We start from the raw sequence: 20795 nt of genomic DNA on the forward strand, positions 1-20795 counted from the left end.
ATATCTCTAGCATGCTTGAGGTCTGGACATTGTGGGGTCCAGTAACTTCAAGTTTATTGCAGAGTGGAACCTTTGCAAATAAATAGTTATTATTTTCATTTACACAAACCATATAGTGTACAGTTGGAGCCCCTGGTGGTCTAGGGGGTAAAGGCGCCGCGCTATCACCGCCCGGGCAGGTGGGGCTCGTTAGCCCTTAAAGGCAACCCACCTACGTCCTAAGGACCTCGCTGCCACCGTCCAAGCTGCTGGCTGACAGATGAACCTTAGGATTAAAGGGTGGGCTCAGTTCGCGCACACTGTGTCTCACCTAAAGATCGATGCGCAGGCTGGAAGGTGGAAAGCCTTCCCGAGTCTTGTCTGCGAGACTGGCCATTATTATATTATTATAGTGTACAGTCAGCTGAAGAGTAGTACTCTCCAATCTTGGAACTGTCAATGCTCATTGCATCAATGGTTTGAGGTTGTCAAGCCCTCAAACAGCACATCACCAGTGCTCTAAAATTTTTTCCTAGATAAAGTCTGAATCTCAGTGTCCCGGCTAAAAAGTGTTCTCACCTCTCTCCGTACGAGGTAACTACCCCTGCAACAGAAGCAAGAGAGGGGACCTCGCAAGGGGCAGCAAGGTGTACAGTCATATCTGCTGAGTTTGCTGGGCTGGCAATCCCTACACTGAGGGGAAGCTGAAGGCAGCAGTGCCTTCAGCCCCTAGACCAAGGCCTTCCAGGGCTTGCCTGTCAAAACTCCAGCAAAATCCCTGCCTGATGCTAGGGCTCTTCCACATGTGGCCTACTGCATTTTCAATGTGTGAAGTCTTCTGCTAGTTGACCTAGTTTTTTTCTATAACTAAAGAGATTAATTAGTCCCTCCTTTGTAGTTCTGTTATCTGCTCCTGAGTCTTTGGACAGAAGAACACATTCACATTTCTGAACACAGTTGATAAGGTAGTTCCCCTAGCTAAACAGAAATAAGACTGTATGCAGAGATGTACTGACAGCATTTTTGTCCAATTGAAGACACCTGGTTTGCATCTTAAATTTTTGCTTCCCAAACTTGCTTTGTTATCCCCAGAACCTCTGTTGCAACCTGACTTTCCTGGCTTGCTCCTCCTCCACCTAACCAGCCAGGTAGGTTCAACACAGGGATGTTTTCCCTTTCCTACTGTTGTTTTGAAATGCCTTCATGACAGGGCTCACATGATGGTAGAGACTCTCTTGGCCCAACAAGTTCTTGCTCTTTTACTAAGGAACCAGGTGATTTTTTTTTTTCCATTTTTTTTCTCTGCCACTTTGGCCCTGGATTTTTGTTGTCATGCTCAGCTGGCAAGGACATCTTATTTCTCTTACCTTATATGGCTTTTCATATCCTGCAAGTTCATCACACATCAGAAGAATACATGAGAAAAAGAAAACAACGCCACCCCAAAATATAAAGTCAAATAAGTGACACACAGTTCACATTAGTCACCAGGGCTATCAGACATCATAGCAAGTTTTGGTTTTGAGATAATTTTTAGTAATCACTAAAGTTTCAGTGGGAATATTTTGCTTCACCTGTGGGACCTGAGTGATTATTTGAGGGTAGAGAACTGCATTCTACTGAAAAAAAAAACCTGAACAAGTCGCCAGTATATCCCTGGCAAAGAATTTTCTGAGATGCTGCCACAAACTGATCTGGGGAGAGGTCCCAGTCTCTACTAGTTCCATACCTCCACACTCCTCCACGTTATTTCAGCATAATTTTTTTTTCCTTCTGCTCTCCCATCCTCAGCTCAAAGTAACAAAGGACAATAGGGAATTCATCTGAACCCTCCCCCTCACTTTACATGAATCCTTTAGCCAGTAAGGAGAGATGCTGTGATACTTGCTCCCAAGTCTTCCTGCCTTTCCATGCTGTACAGAAGGCAAATTAATACGTAACAGTTAAAGAGAAGGTGGGCTTTTATTTCCACAGCCAGAGAAGTGTATTTACTTCTTAATCTTCATTTTATTGAGTATATAAGTACAGATCTCATCTCTGCGAGCTCTAGAGAGAGAAAAGCTGGAGAGAAAGAAGCATCTAACATTAAAAAGCAATACTGCTTTAAAAAAAAGAAAAAGAAAAAAAAGAATTCAAATACAGAATTCCAAAGAGTCTGAACGAAGATAAATTCTACACAAGCAAAGTCCAGTTTACAGGCTGCTTATTTACACAGCCCACTGTCTGACTATTTACCCTGGAATAGTTGTTACTTGCATAGTAATCAAGACCACGCTTACTACAGCTGTTGCAGAGTGAATGAACCCTCTTCTCAGCTAAACAATGAAGGGGTTCAGCCAAAACAGTCATCTAAGAAGGCACCAAGCAGTAGAGACTATGTGAGGTCTGGGGAGAGAAGCTGACAGCTTGGCAGCCAACTAGGCAGCCAAAATTTCCTGAGCAGAAAAGCCATAGAAACCCCAAAGGGCTTTTCTACATATGCAATTGTTTCTGATTATCTTCATAAGGCTTACATGCTAAATCCACTAGGTTACACTGAATTTCCAAGCTAAACTGGTTATGCACAAGGTACAGGCTTTGGAATAAGCATGTCCACACTTGAATTTTTGGGGAATTTTGTTACCCTTTGGCAGTCCATAGGCTTTTTAGTTTGCCCTTACACTACAGCTGCTGGTTCGACTCAAAATAACACTTTTCAATATCCATTGGCAAAGCTATCCCAGGAAATTTCTCCATGTGCAAAGACTTGGCATTGGAGCACAGTCATGTAGTTCATTCCCTGTCACTAACAGAAATGAAGTGTAAGAGTGATCACACTTCAATTTGAGTAACTCTTCCTATGAAGAGGCTCCTGCTGTCAGTTTACCAGTCACATATCATATTTCAAGGAAATGCTGTTATCTTGGCAAAACCCTGTAACATGGCACCTGATGTGAGACTCTCTTTGAACACCATTCGCACAAGAAGATAAAGACCTTTCCTAGTAGTCTTACAGATTGTAGAAAATAAGAAATATTGTGAGTCTCTTTTTTTTCAGGATTTTTTGTTGTGGTTGGTTTTTGAAAAAATATTATTTTTTCTTATTTTTTTCTTTTTTTTTGAGGGACAGAGATTGTGGATTTGGTTTAGTTGGGTTTTTACCAGTCTTTCAATTTTGGGAGTTTTGAGTGGCCAATGCCAAAGTAAGAACTCTAAAATAAGTTGTTTACTTTCTTGAAAAGACATTCATGACAACTTCAAAAGATGACAATAACTTTGCTACTATGCTCAAGTATGTAGAAATAAATTATAAAGAAAGTGTACTTTTTAAAAAAGAAAAGTCTGTTACTCTGTATGAACAATACAGGAGTGTTGTTTCACAGAGTTATTTTGTTTCACAGAGTTATTCAGAGTTAGAGCCCTGAACCATGCTGTTTTCAAGCTGAAATGTGAAATACCTTATAATGCCAATTGCCAAAATACAAAACACTTGTGACCTGGGTAATGAAAACACCGCAGACCAGTGTAAACATGCTGACAAATTGTGTACATCTTATAAAGCACTACAGATATTTGGATAGAGCAACAAACCTTCATTACTCAGAATTAGCAAGCTTCAGTGTGTAATGAGGATAGTGAAATGTCTAGGCAAAAAAACACAAGGGCAAACAAAATTTTGAAAAAGAAACTTATAAACCTCTCTTCTAACTAACGTTCTTAAAATTCACTCCAGGTATGTGCAGATGTAATTTTTAATCTTCAATTTCTGAAGACCAAAGCAATAGGGAAGTTTTGAAGAAAAGTAATGCAAGTTACAAACAGGTCCAAAGAGAACTTATTGAGGAAAGAAAGCATGTTTCTGTGGAACAGAAAACAAGTAGATTTTTAAGCAATGGTTGATGAGTGAAGAATACAAACTCATATGAAAAACCACATTTGAAACAGCCCAATGCCATGTATCAGGACCCATGCCACTCATTTAAAAAAATTACACACCTCATAATCAAATGTGATATAGTAGTCTTCTGTCTCTAAATTCCAAAGAACTTTTTGAAAATCTGGTCTATATTGCTTGAAAACATGACTTACGCCTATCATTTCAAATTCATGCAAAATCAAATCCTTCATCAGCCAGTGGTAAATAAAAGATCATTATCAAACATTATTTTACAAAAAAACCTAAATTCCAATTAGGTAAACACATTTTATCCACAAATAATATTATATATATCTAAATAATAATAAAAATTTCAGTTGTAAAGAATTTTTTAGTGACAGACACAATGAGAAAGGAAATGGCAATAGAGTAACCATGAGATTCAAATGGAAGTCTGAGGGCTAACTCTTCTGCATATTTCCTAAATGCTTTTGCTCATGCAGAATGATGTTAGACTGTTCTGTATGAACCTTGATGAGCATGAAAAAACCACCCTTGCATGCTGATCTTTGAAGAGAGAACATTTGAATTTCTAACCGGGGCTTTTGCTTTTTAGGTTTTTTGTTTGATTATTTTATGAAGTTAAATAAACTGAATCTTTTGACAAACAGCTGCAGTCTTTGTCAGCAAAACAAGAAGGTAACTTCTTGTTAAAACACATACCTCCGTAAGGAATGATTTGGCTGTCGAAGGGTTCATTATGAGAATAGCCCGTCTCAGGGTATCCCGGTAGCGGTTCAGTTCTTCTATTCGCATAGTGGCAAAGAGCCCCGTGATCATTTTATTGATGTTGTTTTCTACTTTCTGCAATGCTACATCCATTCCCTGTTGAGATACTTTGTCTAAAAATTCTTGTATTCCACGGATATCTGGAAAAATCAGAAGGCAAACAAGATGTTAATTGGTACATGGAAAAAAAGGACACAAATAACTGATCAAACCATCTCACAAAAAGTGTTTTGTCAGGTAGATCCCTACAGGCTTTCACTTAAAATTCACTAGACCTCTTCCTGAGATATGCTCATTGCACTTCTTAAAGTACTAAAACAGGAGAAAGATCAGCTCTTCTCCAAAAGAACCACTAGAAAACAAGCCTACAAATACTTCTATCAATTTTCCTAACTTATTTAATCATCACATTTTTTCCTAATCTTTCTTAAAGGACTTTTACACTGAAATCCATATAGAGTAGTAAAGCCATAGTGACCGTCACATACAGTGCTTCCTTCCAGCATGGGTTGTTGGAGGGCAGCTGAAGAGGAGAAAAGTAGGAGGGAGATTGTTTTCTTTTGTGAGACTCAAAACTATGTTATCCACTGCCATGCTGTGTAGCTTAATGCATCTACGTGAAACTTGCACTGTTCACTCATCAAGAAGTCTTAATGCTGTTCTAAATTTCACAGCTATTTATTTTCTTCAAAAACAAAACAGAAGCCAGACATTCATTTGCAATGGTACTGCCTGATCTCATCTGAAAGTAGCTCTGTTGGCTGAATTTAACAACTTTTCCATAGTAAAATGCACTAGAAGAGCTTTCTGGCTCAGTCTGAGCAAATCCTTCTTTAAAAATGACTTACAAAGAATTGATCAGTAAAATCCTAACTGTTTTCACTACCTAGTTTGAACTATCTTTAACATCTACCAAACTTACATGTCCTCACATTGTTATGCTCCTTCAAGCTGGTCCAAGACTTTGAAAGGATTTTTTCCAGCACTGAATTCCACAAGAGTCAGTAAAAGTCTTGCTTGACTTTTTTTTTTTTTCCTCTACCCTTTTGAGAAGCTTTATCTAAAACCCCTAAGTTTAAGCTTAAAATTTAAAATCATTCAATGACTTCACAAGTCAGATCAGGGTCTCCTGGACCTCAGGAAAATCCCTTCTGCCTCACTGAGTCCTCACTATCTGACCTCTACTCACCACTGCAGTTTCTATCTTTTTTCTGGAGCTAAGCCACTGGTTCCCTAATGTGACTCCTTTCTCCAGCAGTCACTCTGACCTGCTGTCCCAGAGGACACTCAGCAGGACATCCTTCCTTCCCTACTGGCATGCAAGCTTCCTGCACACCCTGATCTCATTTAAGGGAACAAGATACAGCTTTAGAGTCAACACAACAGACACTATGTGACAGAGAAATTATGGGAAAAAAATAGAGAAAAAGGAAACTAGTACCCAACATAAACATTAATTTCTGAAGAAACATTTCTTTGAAAATAAAGGTTCCTCAGATTTTGGAGGGCATTTGTGGTTTAAATCACCAGAAAATATTTCTCACGTTAGGATACTAAATCTGGTCTCTCCTAGGTGTATAGTCTTAAATCCAATCTCTGAGGGATTGCAGTTCCTGCTCTGCTTCCCTCATTCATCCCTGGTGCTCCATCAGTTTCTTATCCCAATCATTTATTTCCCAGGGGAATGGTCAGATTTGAAGCTACAGGCTGATTATGTGTCTTTCTTCATGAAACCTCTCACAGTTGAGTAAACTTCCAATTAGACTTTCACAACTTCTTGGTTACTCAAATCTTTCATCCTGACAACAGGAAGACCTATTGTGTTCCCCTACTCCCTGCCCTTCTTATGGAGGGTGCAAAGTTGGGGAAATTCTATTTAATCCTAGCATACATACTACTGGAAGCACGTTAGATACAGTTCACACATGATGCAAGAGGACAGCAAAAAGCTGGAAAATCGGACTGAAAGCAGACTGGAAGGATGCCTAAGCACGTCAGACTGTAAGCCCTGGAAGAGATGTTACATAAATAGTCATAAAGTCTACCAGGAAAGGGCTCTTGGCTGGCCTTTAACGTGGTCTGTTTTCAGGTGATACAAGTGACACCGTGCTGGCACATTGTGATAGCAGCTGAGGGTAACTCCGTGACAAGCCACAGGAAACAGTGGGGCATATAACTGTTTACCAGGATCATGTTAGCTACATTTTAATAGGGGTACACTGAGAGGTGACAGCTTTCAGAGGAACTGAAGCAAAGACCAGAGCAAATAATGAAGATCACTTTTTTGGAGAAAAATTTGTGAGGAAGTCTAAAATTTCCCTCCAAAACTGCCTAGACCCCAGCACCCTCCATAGCTGTGGTCAGTCCTGTAGACATAAGGCCAACATGCCTGGTCTGGGCTGCAGGGGAGAATGACATGACTCCCCACACAGCAAAGCACCAGCTACACGACAGATACGTGTGTGTGAGACAACCTTGAGAAGATTACAGAGATGTCACATATGAATTTAATATGGAAACTACAATGGTGAAAGTGTAAGATCAGTGTGACTAAGGTGCAGCTAATGGCCACAGCAGACAGACACTAAATGGTCCAAAGGGAGCCTAGGAGGAATAATCCAGTATCCACCTTATGGACCTTCAGGGAAAAGCTGGAAACACCTGAGATAGGAATCTTTATGCTGACATTACTGGAAAAACTGTACCAAAATTCAAGCATTCCTCTTTTCCAACCCTAGGGAATACTTTTTTTACTGAGCTATACATTTGGGGATTTGATGGAGTCCAACATACCCCAAAGTTTAAAGGTTCTGAAAAACATGGGTGATTTTAGCATTTTACTTCAGGTTATGGTAATATAAAATAGAGAAGTTCTGGGTTGCACAAAAATCCAGCAGCCCTATGAAGAAGATCACATCCACACTGCTTATTTTTGGCCACAAACAGTAGTATAAGGAAAACAAAGTTTGGTCTGCACAGTGGACAAAATTTGCTGCCTGCATCACCAGCAGATATGTACTAACTAGAGAATATTACAGACAGTCATCCTCCTCCAACACTAGAATACTGAGATGCTTCAAATTATGAAGAAGCAGTCATGCAGTAGCTTACAATCAAACAGTACGCAAAAACAATTCAACAGAGTTAGTCCTAGAAGTCAGACTGTCACAATCAGAAAGCTGGGTCTCCTGTCTAGACCTCTAAAACATCATGAACTAGAAAGACATGGTATTTTAGACGTTTAGGCTATTTTAGACATTCATCACCAAGACCTCATTCTCTAGACACTGCCAAAATATCAGTATTACTAAACACTTGTAGGATAGTTTAACCATGAATAAAATACATGCATACCCTAAAAATAAAGTTCCATAAGAGAATCAGATACTAATTACAGCTTCTATTTAATATCTAAATCAGGAAAATTAGATTCAATCTAATCAGAGATGTTAGAATTTTTCTGTCGCTTTAAATACCAACAAGATTATTTGAAGTGCTACAAATATGCTTAGTTTTATGCAAATGATAAAATAACTTCTTTCTACTTTAACCCCTTCATTCTAAAGTTCCTGAAGCTCACCCACTGAGGATTACTGAGCATGAAGATAAATTAAATAAAAATATGGGTAAAATTGACCAGTTGAAGTCAAAATTATTGAAACACAAGGAACACATGGAGATGGTATCTAGATACACTATCAAACTACCAGGGACAAAACTTACTCAGGCTAGGAAAACCTTTTTAAAAACTCAAATTCTATTTCATAAATCCATATATTCTTCTCTGACACCAGAACAAAGTAAGCAGGAACCACCATTCAAAACAAGAACATAATTTCACTTGACTTGAATTTATAAACACACTGCAGTTATTGACTGATACTCTCCATAATTGGTGTTGACCCAGAAGCCAGATTATGGGATCAAATGTCTTTCCTTGCCATGAATATCTCAGAATACAAAAAAATTATGAAACAATTATATTGAAACCTCACTAAATGATAGGACAAAAGGGTCAGAGATCCAGTACTACTCTACAGCTCTACGTTTATTAGGTGACCATGCCAATAGTATCGTATCTGTGTGATATGCTTTTAGGAAAACACTACTATTCTAAAGGTAAAGATACTAAACCAGGATTCCTAAAACTTCTTTACTACTTTTGTCTTTGGCATTGATACAACACAAAAATATGGGCAGGAAATAAATATAGACTCTGCTTATACCTCAACTTACCCAGTGCAAGAATAGAGATATTGGTGACGCTCACCTGCTGCTATGAAACAGAAGAGAACACATAAAAACACCCTGCAATTCAAATGGTATTTAAATCATGATGGTACTTCCAATATTTCAGCAGCAAGTCACGAGTAATGATCATATTCAAAGCGTATGCCAAAGAACAGATGCTGCCAGTGAATGGGCAGCATTATCTCTCCTGCGTGGATTGTCTGAAAGTGGCACATATCCACACTGAACTGTGGAATCATCTTTCTAATAGATAAACTCCTTCTGCAGAAAAATCTGGCAAGCAACCTGTGGCACAGATGGCTTTGCTGCGGAGACACAGGACTGTTCATGTCTGGAACACAGGTGTTTCTTGCCCTGAATTTGCTAGCCAACCTGTTGCCCAGCCAGAAGTCCCATTTCTATTTTATGTTTAGATCAGATGAGTCACAGTTACTGCCAGAAATGCAGAAGAGTTTCCCATTATCACCAGTATTGATTATCCTCCTTAGTGATGAAAGCCCAAGTTACCACATAAATGCAGACCAATGCTAAAGCTGCAGTTGCTATCTCCTCTTCCAGCTCAGTGTCACTACAGGGTTATATTTCCTGGTTTTTCACCATAAGCCATCACTTCCAGCGTACATATGTATGCACAAAACCAGAATATCCCTCTGCAGTCAGCATCACCTGTAGGGTTAAACCAGGCTGGAAATCTAAAAGAAACATTGCCAAACATTCTCTCTATAACCAAAACTGTGTTCAATTTAAGAGACTGTGAGGTTGGCCTGGAAACACTAATAAACAAAGAACAAGGCATACAAAATTTATCAAGGGCTCTGCTGGAAATGAACTTCCCTTTAAATGCATACATAACCATGCCACCACAAGGCAGAGGTCTATAGGAAGGTCTTATGGTCTGCACCACTGCTGTGCAGAAGGGCCAACACTGGGCACACCAGACCGGCCGCAGCCATAGCTGAGGTGCATGTGCAAAGCATCCTGCATAGTTGAGCACAAAGCCCACAGCCTCTGATGCTCTAAAGGCTTGACTGATGTATTCAAACACAGGTACTCAGCATAACACTACTCAAGCTGAGATCTGAATTCAGGTGACAGCTTCACACAGCGTCATTACTGTGTCATTTGCTATGACTCTGACCTAAGAGAGAATTTAGGAGATGAAGTATAAGTCAAATTAAGCATAAGCACCTAAACGCACACACCAGCTTTACATTTGATAGTGAAAAAAGCACAAGAAACAGGTATCCTAAATGCCGTTGCAGAGCATACTCAGAGGAGAGTGCCCTTCACAGACTACACATCTAAATCTTTTTATTACCAACCTGGCAGGAGCACTCAGACCTCACCTAACATAAAGAGTAAGCACCATTTAATAGAAAGCTCAACAGGTGTGTGGCAGAAAACTCACACAGCCAGGTGATAGGGAAAAGGAGCCAGTATTTTCAGGAGATCAGGACAATTTAAAATCTGCAGCTTTCTTTCACACCAGATTACATGAGAAATTGTGTCTTGCCTTTCTTTTCATTGAGGTTTCTACACTGTATAGTAGAAAAAGATTCCTGACTTTCATTACATGACCTTAACATTAAAAAAAGTCAAATGTGGAAAGGGACCTGGGAGTTCTGGTCAATGACAAGTTGAATATGAGTCAACAGTGCCCTGGCAGCCAGGAGTGCCAACCCTGTGCTGGGGGCATCAGGCAAAGCATCACCAGGTGGTTGAGGGAGATGATTGCCCTACTCTGCTTTGCACTGGTATGGCCTTCTCCATGCAGTTTTGGGTGTCACAATATAAGAAAGAAATAAAGCTATTAAAGAGCATACAAAGGAAGGCTACAAAGAAGGTGAAGGGCCTTGAGGGGAAGCCATACAAGGATTGGCTCAGGTCACTTGGGTTTGTTCACCCTGGAGAAGAGGAGATTGAGGGGAGACCTCATTGCAGTCTATAGCTTCCTTACAAGGGGAAGTGGAGATGTGAGTACTGATGTCCTCTCTCTCGTGACCAGTGACAGCATGAAGCTGTGTCAGGGGAGGTTTAGGTTAGATATTAGGAAAAGCTTCTTCACCCAGAGGGTTATTGGGTACTGGAACAGGCTCCTCAGGGAAGGGGTCACAGCACCAAGACTACCAGAATTCAAGCAGTGTTTGGACAACACTCTCAGGCACATGGTGTGATTTTCTGGGCTGTACTGTGCGAGGCCAGGAGTTGGACTTTCATTATCCTTGTGGATCCCTCTCAACTCAGGATATTCTATGATTCTATGATTCCTCCACAAAAGTTTTTTGGATCACAGGGTCAGATGCTTGTCTCATTTCTTTGTTCCTTCTGACCGCACATAATTTTCCTTTGTCATCTCTGTGTCCATATAGAGGGAGCAGGTCCCCTAATCCATCTTGGGGAAAGTCTAATGATCAGGACATCCTGGACATCAGGACATATGCTGGGTTTCAGGTATTTCATACCAGGATGCATATGCAGTGAAGATTTTATAAGCTGTACAAAATGAACAACAAACTTACATGCTAAGTACCTCTTATACCCTTATTAAAAATGAGAAATCTCCAAGTAGATGTAAAGTTCCTAAAAAAAATTCAGATCACAATATAATCAGGAGAAAAGAAAGATGGCACTATTCACTAATGATAATAAATTAAGCTATTCACCTCTATCATTGTATTCCACCTAAATTACAAGGCACTCACTCTGCACTTTTCTTATCTCAAACCTGGTTTGTCATTAGCTCATCCTTCCTCTGATGCCATTTTAGATTTGAGAACATTTTCCTCAGAGTATCTAGCTGATAAATACCAACTGATTCAGCTGTGGTAGCAAAGGTGAATGCACTGCCATAAATATTCACTGGTTGATTTACACAAAGGACCATTTTATTTGTACAGTTGATGAGAAAATCCATTGTATAACAAATAGCACTTCAAATTCTTATCAAGATAGCTTTACAAGTCTAGCACAGTGATTCTTCCTTACACAATGATGGCTAACATGACAGCAACTATTAACTGGGGAAATGCACTGTACACAAGGCAGATGAGCAGCTTCAGCTGGACTCTGTATGAAGACTTGAGCAAAGTGTTTGCATGCCTGTGCACATGCTGATATATATTAACATGGTTAAGATCTAGACTGAGGAAAACAACAATTTAGCATGATGATTCAATAATAGTCCTTCATTTTACTTTCACAGCAGTGGGATTCCCTCTCATTTTTTAGTCAGCTTATATGTCATTTGGTGAACTTCCAAATTAAAACTAACAAAAACAAAACCACCAACAAAACAAAACAAACAACAAAAAACCTCCAAACAACAACAACAACAACAAAACACAAAACAAAACCAAAACCAAAACCAAAAAACCCACAAACCAACTTCATAGCTCTTTCATATTGTCATTTGGGGACTAAGAGGGACGAGTTACCAGAGCTATTTCAGCTGGATGATCTAGCTTTAGAGAATATATCAGTAGTTCAAATTCATTAGAAGTAAATCAAGTTCAAAAGTATAATTATATATGAAATCTCATATTATCAAAATTTCTGGAACCTAACAAGTGGGGATGGTATTTCTTTGGGGAAACTGAAAATTTTAAATGGTAGGAATGACTGAGTTTTTGCCCCATGTTTGCAATTTTCAAAAATTTCACACATAATAAAAAAAGACAACAAATTTTCTCAAATTTCTTAGTATCAGAAACAGAAAAAATATACCTGCATAGCTTTTTTTTCTTTTTGAAGATATTTACATTTCAAACTGATATGTTGTCTGATATGAACTATTTTGGAACTAGTACAATGTCTTTTTAATCCTTGTTTTAAAGGTTCATTGAAATATCATTTACATTAACTGCTTTCTGTTTCATACCACACATCAATTATTAGAAATTATCCTGTAAATAAGCAAATCAATACACATAGTCCCAAGTATTTGAATCAATGTTTAGGAAGATATATCAACATTTGCAGTTTTCAAATCCTACTAGACTTCAGTTTCTAACCTTACTGGTGATTGGCACAAGACGTTTCCTTTGAGTTTCTTTCTTTCTTTCTTTTTTTTTTTTTTTTTTTTTTTTTTTAAAAATGGAAAGAAAGAGGGGAAAAAGCAAAGGATAAAAAAGATAAATAAAAACGAAGCTACAACTAATCCTTCAGAGTATCAGCTGTTACCTCAGCTTCTCAAAAATAGAAAGGAAGTCAGATTATTATCACCCCTCAGTCATGGAGGCTGACATGGAACTATATTCTATAATCATGTACTTTTGACTGTGCAATCTGCTTTCTACCTCTTCATTCAATTTCCTTTTGACTACAGTTTTCATTCGAGATTTCCAAAAGGCTTCTAGGAGTTGTCTTTGAGTAAAACAGTTTCTTGCAAAGAAATAAATTTTCCCTGCCTAGTACCTTCAAATCATGCCAAACTTGAAAAATTATACTTAAATCCTATACAATTCTTCAACAGAGAGTTATACCTCTATGTAGACAAGTGACTTTATTTAATAAGAAGTATATATATATATACCATATTCTGTTTGTATGACACACCAACTCTTCTTTAGGTCACTACTGCTCCCTGTTGGTTGCCATAAGCAACCATTCGAAGCAGGTGGGGTAAGGAACAGCAAGTCTGTTCTTGCAGATTTCCTGGTGATAAACTAAGTGTGACTACATGACAGGCTGAGAAAGTTGGGGCTCTTCAACCTGGAGAAGAAAAGGTTGAATGGAGACCTCACAGCAACCTTCCCGTTATCTGAAGGGAGCTCACAAGGAAGGCGGAGAGGGACTCTTCGTCAGAAACTGTAGTGACAGGACAAGGAGTAATTGGTTCAAAATGAAAGAAGGAAAATTTAGGTTAGATATACAGAAGACATTCTTTACTATAATGGTGGTGAGGCACTGGCACAGGGTGCCCAGAGAAGCTGTAAATGCTCCATCCCTGGAAATGTTCAAGGTCAGGCTGGATGGAGCTCTGAGCAACCTGGTCTTGTGGGAGGTGGCAGGGGCATTGGAACTAGATTATCATTAATGTCCCTTCAAGCCCAAACCATTTTATGATTCTATTCTACAATTCGATATGTGTTATAAATTCCCTTAAGACAAATTGTTCTCTGACTGTGCATCAGTCTCTTCCTAAATTACATTTTTCAGCTGATTAAAAGTTTACAGTATAGAAACAAGAATATTTTACGAGTGAACTAGGCCTATGAAGAACATAACCTACAAAACTAAGATTTATGAATTCTGCTTTTTCCTGTCTTTCTGCTTCATCTCTTTCTTGACTGGTTAAAACTTTCAGAGAGAGGTTTTCTTTTCAATTTATGATACTACCTGACATATACAGTGTTATTATACCTAATTCATCCTTTTTTATTTCCAATGGTGATATAATTTCTTCAATTCAAAATGCAAAAAGTACTTTGTAAAATCATTTCCTCATTTGATTACTGTTCAATTATTTAGCTGCCAAAATATCAATATACAAAGCCAATTTTGATGCTTCTCAGAAGATAAAGCATTGTGTTGAGAGTTGAAAGATATTTAGCACACAGTAGCAGATATCAGAACAAACTTCAGGAATTCAAATATTTTCAAAATAAACCACTTTTCTTCTGATGTTTGCATGACTGCATGTACAAATGCAATCTTGTACCTCTGCAAAACCTCAAGATAACACCTCATTAACAGTTTACTGACTACACAGATAACACGGGAACACCTACAGTTTTATTTTGACCTCAGCTTACTAACACACCACAGACTTGTCAGACCAAGCCTTTGAATGCTTTATCCATTCCATCCTTAAAGACTGCAACATAAGGGAGTCACAAACATTCTCTTGCCTTTCTACATATTCACTTTTAGCTCCTGGAATACGTTTCTCCAACCATTATGTAGCTGAAAAGGAGAAGCATGTCCATTGTTCCACTGGAGAAATTTTATAGAATAATTCATAAGTTATCTCAGAAGTTGAATAATTTTAGGGTCAACCAAAATATATACTTAATTTCCAGTGGTAATGTCAATCAGCAAAAGCAAGTTGTTACAGAAGTTCTTACAAACAGCTGCTAACTTGCAATATAATAAGCTGACACAGTAAAGTTACACAGATGAAAAATACATGTGCCTTTCCTTATCTGAATGACATAATAAATACTAATGGGGAAAAAAAGTTCAATGATAAGCTTGAATTAATTATATGTTTATTGAGGCACAGTGAAGTAAATGAGTATGGGAAGCTGGCAAAGAGCCAGATGAGTAATGAACAGTTTTAAGACTGTCTGGAGACAGACTTGAGAATATTATAGTCATCAGGCAGCTGAAAACAGCCTCAGGGTAATTATAACCATTTGCAATCGATTAAAGAGAACACAATTCTTTTATGAGCCTTTATCAAACTTGCATTAAAACTTTAAATGATTTGAAAATGTTATGGTTTCAAGCCCATCTATGCCAGTGGTCATCATATATTTATTTCTGGAAAATATGTGTGCAGTAAAGTGTCAACAGGATTACTTACTCTATATGGGTTTTGACCAAAATGCTAGAAATCCAAGGCCTGTATGTACAGATGGGAATCATCTCAGAATATCACTCCTCTTACAGTATAAGAGGTAGCCTTTTTGCAAGCAGCTTAGCCTTTTAAAGTTCCAGGTATAATCCCCTTTTTTCGTGGTATTTTTAAAGAACAGCACTCCAATTCTATAGCATTAAAATCAATTTGTTTGAAAACTACCACCTTGCTGGGGTAGGGATGGGAATAATGTCACTGCTCTCCTTCTTGAGATTCTATTTTATTTTGTGTCTTTCTCCAACATCTTCTTTCAGATTGAGCTTGAGATATCTTTTTAGAGATCAGGTAACTCACACCACTGCCTCCACCCTTTCCTGATGCAGAAATAATCGGAAACCCTGTATAGGATGGATCACAGAATATTGAGTTGGAAGGGACCCACAAGTGTCATCAAGTCCAACTCATAAGTGAATGGCCTCTATGGGCAACAAACCCACAACCTTGGCATTATTAGCACTGTGCTCTAACCAATCATTGCCAGCACAACCACACCCTCTGCACCCGCCTCTCAGAAGGAGCAAGAGGGCAGATCCGTGAGGAAGGCTCTTCAAGACAGATGCCCACTAAACTCTTTATTACTGCTAAGCTCCCTTCCATTCCAGCCAAGTCTTCTCAATTACTTCTTCAACCTCTGTTTGCCATGGGAATGCCTCCTTTAGCCTCACAGAACAAATCCATCTCTTAGCCTTCATGGTTGCTTTGTTTCTCTTCTTTACAAAGGTTAAAATTAAATTACCACCTAAGGGAATGGCAAATATACATTGCCAAATATCTTTAGTATAAGTAGGAAGGTCAAAAAACCGTAAGAAAAGATATCTTAGTTCTTGAATCAGTAAATATTGCATAAATCTCCAGTGATGAGTGCATATCAAAGACACACTGGGATGAAAGACCTAGAGTTAAGGTCAGAAATTTGGACAGAGAAGAAAGGTGAAGAAATTACTTCTTAATATAAAATACATAAGGGTTTAAATACGCTACTACTATCACTATAAAATAGAATAGGGATTAAGATAAAATTAATTCTCAAGAAAAAAAAATCCCTCAACCTTTCAAGAGAAAAAGTGCAGAATCTTTCTATCTGCTTTAGTAGCAAAAAACCATGAAAAATAAATGTTTTCAAACAGCTAGACTTTCTGTCTTTCATCTTAGAAAAGCAGAGATACCTACAATGTAAATTGCACAAAATTCACAGCTATGTTCTTGCAATGATTGACTGGTTTCTTCATAAAGAATTTACTACTACAGAAAAGTATGTACATATTCCTGGAAAACAGGGTGAACTGTAAACTGCCTGAAGAGTAAAACATGAATTACAAAAGCTTGTCCCTTGTTGATACATCACAGAGATAAAAACCAACAATATGCTGGGATTCTAGGTCAATCACACTGCTTATATAGCCTGGGCTCACACATTTCAAGCACAAATTACTATTTCATTCTGTGATTAAAGTGCAAGGGTCTTTTTCATGTTAGTTTTTAGGGACTAACCATTGTCAAGTGCCAGTCTGTGGATGAGGTAGGATTTGCTGTTTCAACCTGCATTTTGCTTGCTTTGAACTTGAAACCCTAAAGGTGTAATAACCTGGCAAAGCTTGCTCAAAATGTTTACAGATGTCAGTCTCTCTCTTTACAAATCTAAACTTTGCAATTTCCAATGGTATAAATTATACACCTATAGTGTCCAGTCTGAAAATGCCTTCACTGAAAGGGTGCTGATGGTCCTAAGGATGAGTTCAGAGACATAGTGGAGGAACTTCCCACTCTCTATATCTACTTGTGAGGAGATGCACAGATATATTCTGCACAGTGATCCTACAGATTGAGTTGAGCAGTCAAGAATGAAATGAGTAGGAGCTAATTTGGCTGCTTAAATGAAGTAAATTTGGCTTGTGCATAGTGTGTGGATAGTAATTTTAATAGCAGTTTCAGAAAGGCATCAGTCTACTGCATAATTTTTCCGCATTTTGTGCCGCCTACTCTTTAACTCCGCAAGAAAACTGTCTTTAATGGCATCTGAAGAAGTGCAGAAGTGTTCTTGAATGCTTTTAATTTCCTCATATTAAATTTCCTTAAACAAAATCAGATTTCATATCCTGGGCAGGCCTTAACTTGTTTTACCTGAAGGAACAAAACACTCACTGCGAGGGAACTAACTTCACTGGCAGTTTGATCTAGATCATCCCAGCAGAGAGCACTGACGGGGGAAAAGAAGGTTCATTCTGATTTTCAGAAGTTCATCTGAATTTATACACTAAAGGTAAAGATACAATTGTAGTAAATGAAATACAAACAAACATTACCTAAGCCTGCTCAAGTTCCTTTTTCTCACATTCTCACTCATTGTTACTGTGTGTTAGCCTTACATTTGCTACTGGCAAGGCTCTACCACTGACAAAAGACTATGGTTTTACTAAAGTCTTTACTCAGATTAACTAAGTCAACAGTAGTAAAATATTTTTTTTACTATTATCAAGGTGTCTTTTGCTCTGTGTTAGAATAGTCAGCTTACCTACAATTTAACTCGGAAAAGAAATCAATTAAAAAATTAGATGTCAATTATTTCAGAAATGCATTTCTACCTCGTTTCTTCAGTACCAAGATGGTTACGACTTAATGAAGGAACTGCTTCCTTCAAAGACTTAACTTTTTTGTTGCTAAAGAACCTTTAAGTAGCTTGGAAGTTTCTAACATTTAGATAGTAGTATAGTAGTGTTAAAATGTTAAAACTGAATATACTCACCTACTTTATTAAAAAAAAGAATTTGAGGGGTTTTATGGAGGATAACATTGGGGAAACTACTCTCGGGCCTGCAGAAAGACACATTTCTACTATAAAAAAACTCTCTGGTAATGACAGGAAGCTATGATAGATTGCAAGATAAAAATTAAAAGCAATTCAATTGATAGGATTAAAAAACTATGATTGTGATAAATTGACACATAAATGGTTGCAGCCCATATTAAAGGTGCAAGGGAAATATTTTAGCACAGTCCTTTGGACAAGATCCTGATTTTGCTTTAGGAAAATTTATTTTTAATATGAAAGGCCCATTTTCCTTCACAGAGCAAAATTATTACTGGAAATAATTTCAGTAATACAACGAAAGTATTTTGGTTTAAATCACTATACAAAATAATTTATCAGAAAGGAAGGTACTGGAATTCTGGTGGTGGCTGGAACCAGTTGGTCCATTAGCATTTTCATGATTTCTAACTTACAAGAAAAATGGCAGCAATGATAAAAAAAATAGAATTGATATATATCAGAATCTATATTCCATTACTCCTCAAGTGTTATTAACTGCTATGGAGACGTCACTTCAAGTTGTGATACACACCTTGAGAAGGAACAATCACCACTTATGAAAAAACACCACGAGGGCAAGAAATTGCTATTTACACAAGTATCAGTTTTGCAGAAGGGTGTGCAAAACTTACCAATAATCTCTTCCTTATATGAAATGAATTCTAACCTAAGTATTGAACTCCTACCTACTTTAATGTTTAATACTAAATGTTATATTAAAATGTCTCATATTCACTGCTGTAAGCAGTTAAACTGAGCAAAGCTTCCAACAAGAATTTTATTTTAGGTCTGTATGAGCTGAGAAAAAAACCAAATCTCACATTGCAGCAGATCCTCTCAAGAAAGCTGAGGAACGGGACTAGGATCTTCCAGAGAAAATTGCAACCACCCAGAGCTGCACTGACACTGGACTGAATGGATTACCCCTGGACTTCCACCCCATATCTGCATTAGCAGTTTTGACTCCTTTCTAAAACAGACACTGAAGTTAATGGTAATGCTCCCTTCCTCAGGGTCTTCTGGGGTTCTTGGGCCAACTCTCTTTTATAAAATCCAAACTGATGTTGGAGTTTTTGCTTTATTTTTAAAAATATTTCACATCTACAGACCTATCTAAAGAATAGCTTTTTAAAACATCACAGAATCATAGAATATTTAGAGTTGGATGGGATTTCAGGACTTCACATTGTCCAGCCTGCTGCTCAAAGCACGGTGAATACTGAATTCAGACTTCTTCACTCTGTAATCCATTAAAAAGTGACTCCAGCTCCTCTTTTCATGCCATTAATTTCTTTGCCCCTCCCTCTGTGCAAGTTCCTCTTCTGTCAATAGAAAACCCGAGAAGAGAAGCTGTGCAGTACTAACATATGGGAAATGCTTTCAGTCTATCAATAAAATAGCAGGAAAAGTGGAGACAGTGACACAATTTGTTACTATTTATAACAATCTGTCAAAATTGCTCTCTAGGGGACGCTAAGAAAATAATATCATCATGTGTACAAGAAAAACTGTTGTCATAGATCAAAACCTGAGTAAAAGAATTATGAACAGGCAAAACACAGTGTCAAGCCTGATGATTTCCCCTGAAACAGAGTAGTGAAGAATTTAGGGAGGCATTCCAGTACGAGCAGGAAGAGGGAATGGAGAGTCAGCAAACAACTCTTATGGCAATGGAAATAACTAGAGAGGCCTCAGGTGAGAGATGGTGATCTGAAACTTCTGCTCTCTTGTTCCTCACTGAAAGTGGAGGAATAGATAGTCAATGAAACCAGCAACACAGAATTTTATAAAGAAACTGTAGGAAGTAAAACAAGATTACAGAAATTTCTTGCTGCCCTAGGATGGCTATTGAAATCAAGAATTTATTACTGTTTAAAGAAATGTACCATTGCACAGGTAACACCTCTATTCAGAGTTGTAGGTTAATTTAAAAATCAGGCTGCATTTAAAATCATTCTATTCACTGTATTAATACCAAAATATGTACATCTCCCCCCCCCCAAAAAAAAAAAAACCCCAAAAACCAACAAACAAACCTTCTGAAAAATACCCAAACCATGCAATTAGTCAGAAAGTGGACAGACTGCTTAGTATATGCTACATGAAGAATAGTTTTTTATACCTTTTCCTGATGAATGTGATAATGATCACTGATCATGCAGATTATTGATCTGTCTTGGCCAGTGGACATTACTTGTAGATTACTGAATTCAGAATGCCATAAAGGCTGGTAGAAAGACTTAATATTTGCCATATGCCACATCTAAGGATAATGTGTCACTGAATGAGCTACTGGTCTGAAACTCATTCTTGAAGACAGGCATCAGTGTTACGTTAGTAACATCATTATTAAGTTCTTACCCAGAAATCAGAACCAAAATAATATGGTGTCAGAACTGCATTCTCAAATTAAATAATGAAACTCAAATAATTTAAACCCAGTATTTAAGAAAATAATTATTCAAAAATATTAATAATAATTTTTTGAGGCTTTAACACTCAAAAATATATGCAAAAAACCACCTTTTAGC

The 20795-nt window shown here is 37.9% G+C and overlaps 1 protein-coding gene across 2 annotated transcripts in view; it reads right to left on the reverse strand.

Moving 5' to 3' along the window:
• Nucleotides 1–20795, reverse strand: part of GRID2 (glutamate ionotropic receptor delta type subunit 2) — a 699409-nt gene that overhangs the window by 281211 nt on the left and 397403 nt on the right. For both annotated transcript variants that reach the window (XM_050338709.1, XM_050338708.1), the window contains exon 4: nucleotides 4559–4764. In XM_050338709.1, the coding sequence (XP_050194666.1) occupies nucleotides 4559–4764 (206 nt within the window). The remainder of the gene's footprint in view (nucleotides 1–4558; nucleotides 4765–20795) is intronic.

The sequence above is a fragment of the Myiozetetes cayanensis genome, unplaced genomic scaffold (assembly GCF_022539395.1).
Source record: "Myiozetetes cayanensis isolate MyiCay16 unplaced genomic scaffold, myiCay2020 scf7, whole genome shotgun sequence".
NCBI lineage: Eukaryota > Metazoa > Chordata > Aves > Passeriformes > Tyrannidae > Myiozetetes > Myiozetetes cayanensis.